Genomic DNA, 15,771 nt, shown 5'->3' with positions numbered 1-15,771 from the left:
GGACTACAACTAGACATTTCAAAACAAGACAACCATTTTTTAAAACTAGCAATTAATTAATTAATCAAGCAATTAATAAATTAGACATTTATAAACAAGTCAACCATTTTTTAAAACTAGCAATCAATTAGTTAATCAAGTAATTGAAGAATTTCCAAAGAGCCGTTTCAGCAATATTTAACAGCAGGGTTTTGAGATTCTTCATAAACTTCTTAAGTGATGGAGAAGTAGATAGAAAAAATAAATGGTTTTATAAAAAAAAGGACCAGAAAAGCAAAAGCAGATTCAATACGAGAGTGTTCAGCAGGAATTAAAAAAGAGGGATCAGTAAGACGATCTTACACAAGATGCTTAGGTTCAGTTGAATTTGTTGAAAGGTATCTCGGAATTAGGCTAGATTGAGATTTGTATTGTAACGCACAAACTTTAAAAAACATTCGTTAAACCATTATTAACTTGTACATTCTAGCGTTGAGGAAGTTGAATATTTATTGTATAGTAGCGCGCAATTTTTTTTACACATTCATTAAACCATTATTAACTTGTACATTCTAGCGTTGAGGAAGTTGAATATTAATGCTTTCGCGCATGTTTCCCAAAAACAAATTTTTCTCAAAATATTTAACTTTAATCATTGTCTTTTTAACAACCTGAAACATTCGTTTGACTTTCGTTAAATAATTTTAGCATTTCTTCAGATTTAAACTTGGCGGTTTTAGTTTGTAACTACCAATGGTATCATATTATATTTTATTATGAATATGAAATGTTTCTGACACGTTACATTACATGACTATGGCATTAAAATTGATATACCTTAAAATAAATATTTATGACACATTAAATTAATTTTAATTAATTATTCAATTAATTTATCATATATGAGAATGGGGATTTCTTTTTTTCTCTTTTTTGTATAGCCCAACATACTTGTTTTCTCTGTCATCTTGTCATGACTTATCAATTTTAATCAACTCCTAGCAGGCTGACATTTTCAGGACTGACGTTTTTTTTTAGAATATGCTATCCAATGCATAGTAAACAGACTTAAATTAATTAATTAAATAGTTAATCAATTAATCATATTAATACATGCTAAACAGTGGCGGACCTAGGAAAGCCAAATTTTTTTTAATTTTTTGACAAATTTTGACGGAGTGGGCAAGATCTGTGTTAGTGTAGCCAAAATAAGACTGGCGACTTTTTTTGGTCGATTTTCTCAATTTCCTACATGAAAAAAAGTTTTTTTTGTGCAAAGACTAAGTTATACTGACTTTTAATAATGATACTGCTCAAACCGGGGTTGGTCATCCGGCCCCTCTCTATGATTACGTGCTTATATACAGTTCAACTCTATTGACACTGTTTTTGATAATTCCTTCTGATATATTTTTATTTGTATTTGTTTGGCAAGGGACTATGCCCGTATTACTTAAAATAATAATAATAATGATAATAATAATAATAAATTAGCCGGCATTTATTTTGGCGTATTTTTTGTGCAAAAACTATCTGCAACATCATTTCGTCGCGGCCAAAGTTTAATTTAAATAAAAATTCAGTTGTTAGCAGTTCATTCAAAAACATCTGGCGACTCCAATCGAAGTTTGTTCTAATCTTCTCATATCAGCATTTTCGTTCTATTTATTGAATACCTATCATGTAACTTGTGAAAGTGTTGCAGGCAGCATGTAATTTTAACAGGGCACAATTTGTTAACCCTGTACTGACAGTCATGTTCCTAAATAATTTTTCATGCTTGACGTCATAAAAATATGGAGTTGTGACTATTTTTCATTCAAATAATATAAAATGTTTGATTTAATAATGAAGTAAACAATATAAAGAATTAACTAATAAAATTAAAAAACTAAAGGTACGTGGTTGTACTGAATGGAAGAAAAACCATACACGAAGCGTTAGTGAAGCATTCGCTCAACTTTTCAAGCCGACCATTGTTATACTTGGATGGCATTGTAAATCCTAATCGTTCCGGTTAGTATACAGTTAAAAATAATTTAATTATTTCAAATGAACTTGATTTTAATGAATATTTTATCTTTAATGTTTGAAGGAATATTGAAATACCCGTACGATGACCATTTCAAAACGCACCACAAAATTAGTCTCAACATTTTGAAACATTTTGGGTTCAGACAAGGAATCATGGAATCGAGAATCAAAATTGAGGTAGAAGATTTAGTGGAAAGAATTAAAAATAAAAATGGCCAAGCGTTTAATCCGTCGTTTGAAATAACTGCTGCAGTTTCAAATGTGATATGCAGCATAATTTTTGGAAAGGGCTGGTCTAAAGATGACCCTGAATTTCATAAAGGACTCAAAATTCTTCATTCAATGATTTCCGGATCCGATGACGTCTTAATTATTAACTTTTTCCCAGTTTTCAGGTATCTCAATTATTATAAGAAATTCGTAAACCACGAAAAAGAACTATTTAATAATTGGGATTGTTACATCGAGAAAGTTATTTACAGAGTTTTGAACAATAAAAAATTTGAAAACTTTTGCACCATGTATTTAGAGGAGACCAATAACTCCAATAAGGATATATTTGAGAAAGACCAGTTCACAAACACGATACGAGACCTTTTCATAGCAGGAACGGAAACAACGGCCACAACGCTTCTGTGGCTGATCCTCATTATGGCCAACAATCCAGATGTTCAGAAGAAAGTTCAAGAAGAGATGGACAGAGTGGTTGGTTCAAAAAGACTTTCATCACTTGAAGACAAGCCAAATCTTCCTATAACTGAAGCATTCATATTGGAGTTGATGAGGTTCAAGACGTTGGTACCCTTGGCTCTTCCTCACTGGACTATCAAAGAAACCGTGATAGATGGGCTCTTGATTCCTAAAAATGTCATGGTTAGGTGCTGCTAATTGTTTGAAAGATGCGAAATATATATATTTGTAAAAAATTATGTTAATTTTTTTGAAAAGGTGTTGCCTAATATATACAGCGCTCACATGAGTCCGACAGACTGGGAGGAGCCTGAGAAATTTAAAATTGAAAGATTTTTGAACGAAGATGAAACGCAAGTTATCAAAAGAGATGCAATTATTCCATTTTTTCTGGGTGGGTTATAATTGAATCGTTTGCTTGTATAATTTTGTTTACAAGTACAATCATAAGGCTATTTTTCAATTACAATATAGTAACGCAGTGTATAACAAACTCGTTCTAACAAGAAAACGAGCATGCTTAGGGGAAATTCTCGCAAAGCAAGAAATATTTTTATTTGCCGTGACCCTCTTGCAAAAGTTTAAAATGTTACCGAAGGAAGATGAAGTAAGGGGAATCACCACATCACCGTCTCCATTCGAAGCCAGACTGGTTTATAGGGATTGAAAAAATCAACTAATTGACATTATCATTTCAAGAAGAATTTGAGTATTGTTAACAAATAAAATGTTGAAACAGTTCAAAAATATTGTCTAATTTAGTATTTCCATTAAAACACCTGTAAAAGATATGTTGAAACTGTCAAATTTTAAACGTTATATTTCAAGTGTTAGCCACTTATTGCAATTTATATATAAATTTTTTCTATTTTTCGTTATAAGTTTATTAATAAATTTTTAAAAAATGTAGTCAGTTTGTTGGTACTCTTTCTCAAATGTTAAACAAAATACGTTCTTACCAGAATTTAAAAAGTGAAATACATAAGTAGCGTTTAATTTCAATTTTAAATTCTAAATACAGTGCAACTCGAACATTTCGGCTGTTACAACAATATATACGTGTGTTTTTTTGGTTAACGAGTTGGAAACTCATTCTGTTCAGTAAGAACTGGTCTTCGACCAGAAAAACTTTGATATTCTGGAAACAAACCTTCGCAGTTATCATAAACATATTTACATGCTAGAGATTTTAAAATTTTATAAATTTAAAAATCTCAACGTTCAATGAGTCTTTTGTTGTCATCAATTTATGTCTTCGTACTGGTCAATATTTTTCACTGCTGAAGAAGAATGCCGTACGTTCTCATTGAAAGAAGTAAATCAGTTTGGTATTTGAGATTCTGGATCATGGCATTTGCATTGACGAGTTGCAAAAAGATCTGGTTTTGTTATTGTTCTTTTGTAGCGGCAAGCCGGTTTTGAACAATTCAAAAAATTATTTTTACAATTTAAGGTTTGAATAAAATTAATAGGTGTTCACTAATAAATTGTATCTAATAAGTTATTTATTTGGTTAAAATTAAGTAAATTTTATTTTTAGTACATTATTTAAATTAACTAAACACCAGCAGTTATCAACCATGTTCATTAAATTGATTTAACAAATTTTGAATTTTTTTTTGTTTTTTTCTGTTTTGTTTTTTGAAGTTTCATTCTTTTTATAGAAATTTATATTTTACATAATATAAAATTATGCATCATATATTGACTATTAAAATTTATCTCAGTGCAGCATCTGTTATATGCTTATTTTTTGCTTTCGAATTATGCAAATATATTTTCGTCAAATAAATATGCCCACCTGGTGCAAGTTTTAGTTGAAAATTTTTCCCAACATGCATGAGCGTCAGATTTCAAAATTTTAAGCCGATCAAAAATAACTGTAAGTGGTTTTATTTTATAGAAAAATGTAAATAAAATTATTTTTTTAAAATACTTAAATTTATTAATTAATAATTAGCAACAGGTTTTTGTGCTGGCAGAAATTACATCACATTCTAAATTAGTAAATCAATTTAATAATATCCATCTATTAATGTAGAGGTCCATTGCACTCAATGGAATCAACAACACACACAAACCTCACATATGAATACACGCTAAACGACGAATCACACACTAAGCTTGTGGTAGGCAAGGATCTTTTGGTCATATTCGAACTCTCAACAGGCGATCTTAACTCTTGGCCATAACACCTACGTTACTCGAATAGATGTTATTTGTTGGAATTGAATAATTCTTATTCAAATTTATCAGATCGGACTTATCAAAGACGAGATGATTAAACTGTTGGTCGCTGTGATCTTCCTCACTAGCGTTGAAACCATTATTTTTTGGCAGAAATTAGGGTTTGTGTAATGAAGATTTTTGTTTATGTTTTTTAATTTTTATACCAAATCAATAAAATGTTTTTGGAGACCATATCAGCAGTTGAAATAATCATTGGAATAACATGAATTAAATAGACTTTAAAAAGTTTTTGAACGAAACCAAAAAGTTAAAATATGTACTTGTAGTTAAAAAGGGTTTAAAACTTACATACTGAAATAAACTTATAAATATTAAAGAAACCATCATACCGACATATCACATATCACATGCAGGTTAAGTCTTATTTAAATGTAAATTACAAACTGCTGGCCAAAAAATACAGAAAAATTTAAGAAAAACTGAAATTTACCTTGATTTTCATTTTTCAACTTTTACCGTTATAACATTTTGTTGTCTAGGTTGAAGAACGTAAAAAAATATTAACTATTTTTAAGTCAATATGTTTAAATTTTAAATGTCATTTTTATTAAAATCACCAGCATTATTTTTGGGGATCAGTGAATTAAAGCATTTAGCCGTAACATGTAGTAAACATATCCTTAAATCAAATTTGTCATTGCATTTAGTTTGTTCATGCAATATTCATTTGTTCAGGTTCTAGCTTCGGTAAACCTCCACTCCATGAATTGAATATCAACAATCTTTTTTCATTGGCCGTCAAGCTATGTTAAGTTTAGCTAAAATATAGTAATAAATTAAAACTTACTAAAAAAAAGTTTGCCAGTGTGCATAGAGGGCAATGTCTTCAACAGAAAAACGAGCGATAAACAAAGAAAAGGTCGCCATGGCCATCAAAGCATCATCAAAACCTTTTACTTCCAACGTCTTGTTGAATCCGGAACACACAAACACTTTCCTTTTTGAAATTCTAAAAAGACAAAATATCAACTTAGTTCCATTTATAACACAAATTAACTCATTTGTTTTGAATGTCTTGATAAATGCTGGCGTACGTAAAATGTGCTGTTTTAGCTACGTTATTTATTACTTATTTCCACGGGTGGATCTAGACACACAAATACTGGAAACCTATCCACCGTGTCACTATCAAAAACTTTTTTAATGGCAGCAATAAGCTTGTTTCCATGTTTCAATTTTGAAAGAACAACTGGAGATCAAACGTCAATATTTCTGCTTCTTATGCTATGACATTCCCACCCGTCAACTTGTCATTAACAAAATAGCTTTTGCTAACGAACTTAAATCGACATTATATCTAAATTATCTATTTAAACTGCTACAAGTAGTACTGAGTTATACAAATTTTTTATATAAACTGCAACAAGTTCGGAAGATGATTGACAAATCGAAATAGGTCTTATACACTCGAGAATAAATTGGAAAACTGTATCTTATTCTAACTATAACAAAATAAATAATGACGACAAGAATTTGGTTAGAAATATTGAGATATGTAATAAAAAACTATCCAATGCTAAAAATTTGGTAGATTTAATAAATTATTGCATTAATTGTGGTCTTTTATATATAATATATATTTAGAATGTTTTAAATAATTGATTAATATTTAGCATCAACATTGCAACAGACGATGTATGAAAAACCTGGCAACTTTTTAAGATTTATTTCGGATATTTAAGATGCAAATTGAAAAAAACATATATAAAGAGTAAAAGTAAATAAATAAAAAGCTGTCATAGTTTTTAAACAAATTTATTAAAACGCAAAAAGTTACCCAAGCAACAAAAGCAAAATTAAGGGGCCCAACACAATCCACACATAAAAGCAATGAACCATATCAATTTTTTATCTGTATAAAATTAATTTTTAACAAACTGATTGAAAGAATTTGAATTAATTTCATATCCTCCATGATAGAGATTATTCTGAAAATATTGATTTAATTTAAATATCATTTCAAGAGATGGGCATTTCAAGCTCTGTCACAGTTCAGTATGCTTTGGAATTCATAAAACTTCAGCATCGCTCATAATTGCAAATGGAAACGATGAAAACGTGCATTTTTTATGGAGAATGAATGAACAGGGTTATCTTGTTTCAACTTTTGGCAACAATGATCTTGGTATAGACATTATAATTTCTGAAAAGGATTCCCCAATCAATCAAACTAGAGGTGAGCTGAAAAACAGTTATGAATTTTGCCACGGAACATATTCCGGAGTATATTTACCAATCCCTGTTTTATATTTCAGGCCATATGGTGAATCACTACCTAGTTCATCAAATCGGATCTAAAGTCTATCAGCAAACGAAACAGTTGATGTAGTGGAAATTAAATTTTTCTCACCTAAAAAAATAATCTAACCGTTGCGACTCTCATCAATGAAGGAACCAACCTAACAATTTATAACTCTAATTTCCAGCCTTCCGTAGCAGTGGCAGTGGATACTGAACGTCTCATGAAAAACCTGAATTATACATCGCTGATTGATGATTATTGGAAGTGGAGAAATTTTACAGAATATTTCAAGTAGTAGTACCAAAAGTAGAAAATTAATGAGCACGGCTACTTGGTGTCGAGTTTAAACGGATTGGGAATAGATTTAGATTGGGAAAACCAATATAAATGTGGAGTGAGAAGTAGTCCTCTTGACAAAACTACACGTAAAATATCTAAACATTAAGTTTTTTACTTGAATACCATACGTATATATTCAATGAAACAAAAACAGTAGCATGTTTTAACAATTTTAAAGACAATATTGAATATTTCGACAAAACTGTTATTGTTGAGCTGGTCTCAGTTCAATTTAAATCGCAAAAGATAACAATGGAGTGGAGAGTGAATGCGACGATTGTGAACACTCGAATGAACTTGATTGTTTATCATCTACTTCAAAAGAAATGTAATGAAAATTCGTCAAAAAATGGCGAACACAACGATCTAAAGAATTTTCAAACGGCTGCGGTTTTCAATTGGGATGGAGTACCAATTCATGTTGACGATTGTCCGATGAACAGTAAATGCAACAGCAATGTGTACAGATTCAGACGTTATTATGTCAAGTACAATTTTTAATATATTTCAATGTATCAGTTTATTACTTGTGATATAAACAATAATAAGTAAATATGAAAAATACTAATTTAACTGAATTTGGTAACTACTAATAATTAATGTTGTCAGTATTATCAAGTATTATCACTAGTAGCGGTATTTATTGACAACCACATGTAGCCAAATGCTTCAAAAAATTATTGAAGAGTGTTTTCAGAAGACTTTAAAATTTATCAATCACTAAATTATTCAACTAGTCACGTATTTTTTAGTACTATTTGTCTAAGTACCTCTTAGGATCAGGTTGAAAACTGTGAGTGATTTAGATGAAGTAGGAAAAGGTAGACAACAATTCGAATATAAAGAATTAGCACAAAGATGTTTGGCTGAAATAATAAAATATTGAAAACTTTAAAATCGTTATAAACCATACGTTTTACTTCAGTTATAATGTCTTTAAAATATAAAGTTGAAATAGGTAAAAAAACAGACATTATTTAGTTCCATCTTCCATGTGGAATTTGTGCATTTAAAAGCCACTTAACAATTTAGTATAAATTGACTTTAACAAAATTAGACAATTTATCCTGAGCAATCTGCAACTGTTAAAAAAAATTAAGTAAAATAACAAGATGTTCAACATTCAGGTTTGAATAAAGTGAACGAGCTATGGAAAAAATTTTAAGATGATAAATACAAAATGGTCAATAAAAAAACGAAATTTGTTTAGATGTAGTACGTTTCTCAAAGACGCGGTAGTTTTCTATGTTAAAACATACATTCAAAATTTGATTTTTATACAGAAATCCTCTATATAGCATCTGCGAGAAAAATTCAATAACAACTTGTCTGACATCCTAGCATACCGAAAAAAGTATTTATGTAAAAAATTTCAATAATTCTTACAAACCAATCAGTATGTTCTGGCACTACAGCCAATACGGTTACATCCAAAACCGACGCACACTAGCTTGGATTGATTTGACTGAAAGTGTTTGCGTTACGTACTTGAAAGACAATAGTAAGTATATCATTTTTTCCAAAGTTTCATTTAATTTGAAATAAAAAAGATAACGTAAATTCTGTTTTTACAGTTTCACTAACAAACGTTCCCGCTTATAAAACGACAAAAGTACAAAAATTTGATAAAGACAAATTTCTTTGAGATGGAAATTAAAACATTTTAACAACAATATGCTTATAAACGAGGATGAGAATTTAACGATTATTTTCAACGCTAATTCTTTTTACCCTGTTTTGGCGGTACATGGTTTATTGTTGGATGGTGTCACTATAACCAAGATGGAATCCATTCAGTCATCAGATGCGTGCTACAATAGCATCGTTGCTTGTGAAAAAGAATATTTGAGGTAAATAGGTTAATTTGTTATTATTACAATTCTCTTTTCAATATTTTTCAGAGATATCAACAAAAAACACACAGTGTATGTGAATACACATGAAAATGCGAATTAGATGTGAAGAAAAAGCGAAATCCCTAATGTACACATGTGTTGAGAGTAAATTTTGCGAAAAAGATTTCAGTGATTTCAATCGTTATTTGAAATAATTAAAAAAATGAATAGGACAAAATGGAATTGAAATTACCAACATTTTTTAGTTTATAGAACGTATTGATTAAATGACAAACCTTGATTTTTTAATTAAAATTTTTTTTTTTCTATTAGTCTTTATTATTGCAGCTTTGACATACGCAGAACCACTTACAATGTTACAGATATATTATGTTATCTATATATCTTTTATTATGTTCTTCTTTTCTTCATCTATTTATTTGAAGCAGCCATCTTTTGCCACAAAGGCTGTTTATCCTTTTCACACGACGTACACATGTATTTATGTGCACGCGCAAGCACCGCATCATATACGCTGAGTACATGATAGCCATTGAGATGTTTGACTCAGCGACTATTTGAACCACCGTGCCATCTCGCCAGCCAACATGCGACAACTTACGTCGTCTACCCATTTACCAACCTCGAAAGGATGGACGGCTGGGTTGACCGTGTTTGGTTATTTAGTTTTGTTTTTTATTTTCAATTAAAATATCTTAAAATATTTTGAAGAATTAGTTCACCTTACATTTTCTACCAAAACAACCAACCGTTACATTATTAAGATGCGAATACCACAAAAATTATATAAAAATATTAGTTATAAATTTCAAAAGTGAAAATGTTTCAAAGTTGGGATCAGGTGGCTGTTGTGGTGAAATGGTGTGCTACTTAGTTGGTGTCATATTCTTCATCTTCCATAAAAAATCTTCTGAGAAAAATCGAAATAAGGCCACTCTGCATGATGAATTTTAATAACAAATATTTTATTAAATTTTCATGATGAATTGGATAATTCTATTTACAAAAAATTTTTTTTATTCTTCAAATGCAACTTTTGCTTACATGTTATTCTATACTTAGAACTAAACATTCGTGCCACGAAGGCTGTGGTGTACACTATCCACACCACACGACGCACATACGCATTATGCACGCGCAAGCACCGCATCATACGGGTATGATGGCCTTTGAGTTTCGGACAGACAGTATTTGAACCATGCCATCGCGTAATAGCAGAGCGAGACATGGCACTTCTACTGACATTTGAGCAAATATAATAGATGACTATGATCCATTATCAATTCTGGTTAAGTAGTGCAGTTGTTTTTCCTCACAAGAGATGTAGTTTAATACTATCGTTTTCGTTGGCTGGTTTGACGTTATTTTTTATGATTCTTTTCATGATTTTTTGTCGTCATACCAATATATTCGGAACCATAATTCTGAATTTATTGGTATGACGACGACCATGTTATCGAGAAAACTGTACAAACACGTACAAACCGGCGCTATAAAGAGTCACATGAAAGAGAAGCACAAAGCTAAAATTTACTAGACAAATCTTGGACCACAATGTTGAAATCTTACATTACAATAACAACCATTATATTTTATGACTAGCCGAATCAATACTTATAGAACAAAGACATCCGATAATAAATATCCAACAACGTGCAATTGGAGTCTTTCCTACTAATAAATTTAGAAACAGAGGGATCGTCGATAATGAAAGCATCAAAAGTGTTATATTAAATGAAGTTGAAGGTTGTAAAGCTAATTAAATGAGCGTTAAGTATTTACTGTGAACAAACAAGGAATCAACAAAGTAGAGTAGAGACGCAGTGTATATATGAGCATCTGGCCACATACACAACGTACCAGTTCGAACACCGAAGATGGTATAGGAAAAACGAAAAAAGCTTTTTTGTTCTATTATGCATAAAATAAACACAAATTTTGCATTTATATATACAATATATATATATTGTATAAAAACTGTCAGAAATACAAATATTGATGAAAATCACAGCATGTTCCGCGTTAGTTAGGGTTAGGGTTAGGGTTTTTTAATAGTAATTATTTATAAAAATATTTAAGTAAAAATATAAATAATATGAGTTTCTTGATTTTCTAATACGCCATTACAGTGATGGGGAGGGCGCCGGGGCGTAGGAGGAGCTAAAATAGGTTAAAACTACTACTTAAGCCTAGAAAAGTTGTTGTTACTTGATGATGACTCTGATATAGATGAGTTAAGGCAAGAAATAATACGGTACGCCAAGAACTTAATGAAACAATCTAACAAATCTTAATGCAATTTGTGTGTGTTAGAGTACTTGTGTTGACGAACGCATCTCAAAAATAAATAAATAATAATATAAGTAAAATAAAGGAATAAGTTTATGTTTGTGTGTAAAAAAAGTAAAAGTGTAAAAAGTGTTTTTAAACTCTATATAACTTTATATAACCGCAAAATAAAATTCCATATAACCGCGCAATAATTATATCGGTAAAATAAGCAAATAAGTCTAAAAATAATAAGTAATATAAATAACTAATACGACTAGAAATAATTAATAACTTGACTAAAATAAGACATACAAAATTTAACTAAAATTTAACAAAAATAATATTGTGTTGATTGTCGTGTTTGATTGCTGTTGTTGGTGTTATGCTGAACAAAAAACAAATAAAACAAAACAATACAAATAAACTAGAACGGAAGAAAAATGAAAGAATAGAGTCCTATGTTCACTAAATTAACTCACCTACCTATGTTCAATTAGCTCAACTTACGGATTAATCCTACCTATTTGTACGATTACGAAGAAAAAAAGTAAGGAAAAGAGGATAAAACATCAAAACAACAAATATTTGTATGTGTCGATGTATGTATGTATGTATGTGTTTGTGTGTGTACAAACTTTATATAACCGCGCAATAAATATCTATATAACCGTACAACAAAACTCTATATAACCGCGCAATAAATAAAACTCTAAATAACCGCGCAATAAATAAAACTGTAAAAAATGAAATCAGACGCCCCCGACCATGTGCCGAGGGACATCTGATCTGACATCAACGTTTTTTCGGCTTCTATTTATACTATTTTCTTTCATATATTTTCAACATTTCAGTCATTAGTATCAATAATATGCTTATTTGATGTATGCCAAACACTATTATACATGCACAACCACAACATATCAATTTGAACACCGAAGATGGTATAGGAATACCGAAATATTTTTTTCTGCTCTGTCATGCATAAAATAAACAGAAATTTTGGTTTTGAACTAAAGAAACTTGAAAATGATTTACAATCAACCGTTAGAAAAATCGAAAATTTAAATTGAAAGTTAACCAACGCCAAACATGCTGTGATTTTTATCATTATATATATATGTATTTATTCAAACATATATATTTTTATCTATATAACTTATATTCTAAACTACAAAAATTACGTATTCTATAGATCGTTTACATGAACGTTGAAATAGATTTTCGTTTATATAGGTCAGTTCACGTAAATGGAGCAGAATTTGTCTCCTGTTTACAACTAACCGCTGAAGTTTTTTTTTTCTTCTTGTAAAATAGAATTAAAATCGCTGTGTCTGTCGTGTTTCATTTCAAAAAGGACATCAACTCATGTTTTAAGTCTCCATTTGTTCTCTCCGATGATATGGATTTTCAGTTTGGTTCACATTTTGCTCTCCATTTGCGTTGATTTAGAAAATAAAATTTCGATTATCCTGTAGGTAGGTGGTAGGGTAGGGTCAAAATATGAATGATTAAGCATTAAGAAGACTATTAAGAAGAGATTATTAACTCATTAAGACTAAGAGTTAAGACAAGTTAATGTTAAGAAGTCTTTTTTTTCATTGGAATTGTTAAGCTTCTAGTGAATTTATTATTGAATCACCAGTTTGGAAGATTTGTTCAAAAAAAAATAAATATATTGTCTATTCTACCAACTAAAAATTAAAATTACTAATACTAATGACTTATCTTTTCAATTTATAATAAAATAAACTTTTCTTTTAATTTGTTTTATAATTTTTTTCAATAATAATTGTCATATTTGTAATTGTAATTTTAAATTTATTATTATTTTTTAACAACCTAGTATGAAGTGGTTGTGGTTTGTTATTATTTTTTAATTGTTACTAATTTTTGTATATTTCTTATTAATTTCTAATTAATTAAAATTAAAGAAGAAGTCTGTTGTTAGTAGTTAAATGATACTAAATGGCTAGAGTTATTTTTTTAAATTTGAAGAAATGAAAAATATGTATTTATTATTTATTTATCTTGAATCAAATATATACAATTATTTTATACTATATTGTAATATTGAATATATACAATTAATATTAAAAAAATCTTTTTTCAAGAGACATTAATAATTAAATGATAAGTATTGTATATATTGATAATTTAATTAATTTATTTTTAATTACTTAGTTAATCAAATCATTGATTCAGATACCAACAATCTCAAATCTGATACAACAAAATAATGTAAGTGAGCATATGTTTTTTTGAAAATTATTTTATTTTTTCAAATTTATGATTGAACTAATAAGAACTTTCAATAATATTAAATATTATTTGCATCTGGTAGATGTCTTTATGTTACTGCTTAGTTTTTCAATATAAAATAACATCTAATAAATTATAACATCTGTTTTAATTTGTCTTCTTTAATTTAAATGGCGAACTATAATTTAATTGTCTTTGAAGTATAAATCTCAAAATCATAGCATGTGCATAAATTCAAAGTTATAGATAAATTCAACTATTTCTCAGCTTTTTTTTCTTACTTATTTTTTTATTTAGTTTTTGGTGACCTATGTGTGTTTTTAGAAACGTTTTTCAATAGTAGTAGCTTTTTCTTTGTTGTTGCTATTGTTTAAACACATCCATGCTCTGAAGGGAAGATTTATTAAACATTCAATTGCACTCAGATTTGAGTTCTACCAATTTTTGTCTTCACTTTAGTCAATTTTTTTATTGATTGTTCGGATAATGTTTTTGATATTTATATATTATCAATGATATATTATATCATTAATAGATATTTCATACAAAAATGCTGTCAGTTATTCTTCCTTAGTCTTCAGCATAAAGTAATTTTTAGTTTTGTAATCAGTTCTTACTAAATTAGTACATATTTTATTGCTTCTGCTTCTACGATTTTTATTAATCAATCTTTCGATCAATTCATCTAAAAAGAAATTATAGATTAATAATAGTTTGTTTTTCAAGCTAATTACATTTTTTAAATATGTACAAAAATGTTTTCAAGTTATTTCATTTTTTTCGACCTAACATTTCATCTTGAGCCATCATTACCTCTTTTCAAATTAATTTTAGTACAATAGTTGCTGTAGAAATAACCTCTGAAGTAAATTGTAATTCTCCATTGCACTAACAAGTAGTGGTTTTTTAACATTCCAAGTGGGTTTTCTTCCAATGAATAGATTTTTTTTTCATTAACTCTATGTTTAAAACTTTTGATTTAAAAAAAATATAGGTTAAAATTAATTCAATGTTAATAGTTCATTGTTATCAATCTATAGTTCAGTTTAATTTAAGTAGAGTAATATTGTTTATGATTTTGTTTTTTGTTAATCTTAATCATGTTTAATTAATTAATTTAAGAAATCTTTGATTTCAAAAGTTGATCGCATAATGATAATTTATGAATGCTTCAGATTTATGGAAGCCATCAAGAAGGAGAGTGACCCACCAATGATGAGGACGAAGAAGGAGAAGAAGAAGGGCCCCATGCTGACTCTACCGCACCAAGAGTTCGACAACCTCACCATCACAGCTACACATCAGTTAGTTTGCTCTTTTTTGTCTTTATTATTGCAGCTCTGACTTACGCTGAACAACTTATTACAATGTTACATATATATATTAGCTATATAAGGGCTTTTCCTCTTCATTTGTTTCATATTTTTATATTTAAATTTTTTTCAAGTACTAGTTTAATTGTTTCTTTATCAGCTAATCGCTGCTTTAATGAACACACATTGTTTGACTGCTAAATGACATTCTATACATTTTGCTCATACTTTCACATATCTCGTTGAGTCAGTTTTTATGTGAGTATATTAATATATCTGTGTTGTACCATGTATGTTTGTGGGTATATTAATATATCTGTGTTGTGCCATGTTTGTATACTTTTTCTGATGTTCATTCTTCCATCATGTTCTTCCTTGCAAGCATTTGGGTAGATAGATGTTCTCATTATGGTGATTATTTCTTACTTGCCGGTATGTTTACTTTCACATGGAAATGCGTTCTTCACAACGTATGTCAAATCTATCTATCTATCTATCTATCTATCTATCTATCTATCTATCTATCTATCTATCTATC

The 15,771-nt window shown here is 29.3% G+C and overlaps 1 protein-coding gene across 1 annotated transcript; it reads left to right on the top strand.

Moving 5' to 3' along the window:
* Window positions 1–1,874: 1,874 nt before the first annotated feature.
* On the top strand, window positions 1,875–3,370 carry HELRODRAFT_80892 (hypothetical protein; the record flags this gene model as incomplete). The annotated part of the gene is made up of 4 exons (XM_009020581.1): window positions 1,875–1,989; window positions 2,075–2,886; window positions 2,962–3,101; window positions 3,211–3,370. Coding segments are annotated over 4 exons (1,227 nt in total), but the record flags the coding sequence as incomplete, so codon positions are not given.
* Window positions 3,371–15,771: the final 12,401 nt, after the last annotated feature.

This window comes from Helobdella robusta (assembly GCF_000326865.2).
Source record: "Helobdella robusta unplaced genomic scaffold HELROscaffold_28, whole genome shotgun sequence".
Lineage (NCBI taxonomy): Eukaryota > Metazoa > Annelida > Clitellata > Rhynchobdellida > Glossiphoniidae > Helobdella > Helobdella robusta.
Note: the sequence above shows the minus strand (reverse complement) of the source record. Positions and strands in the feature narration are given on the sequence as shown.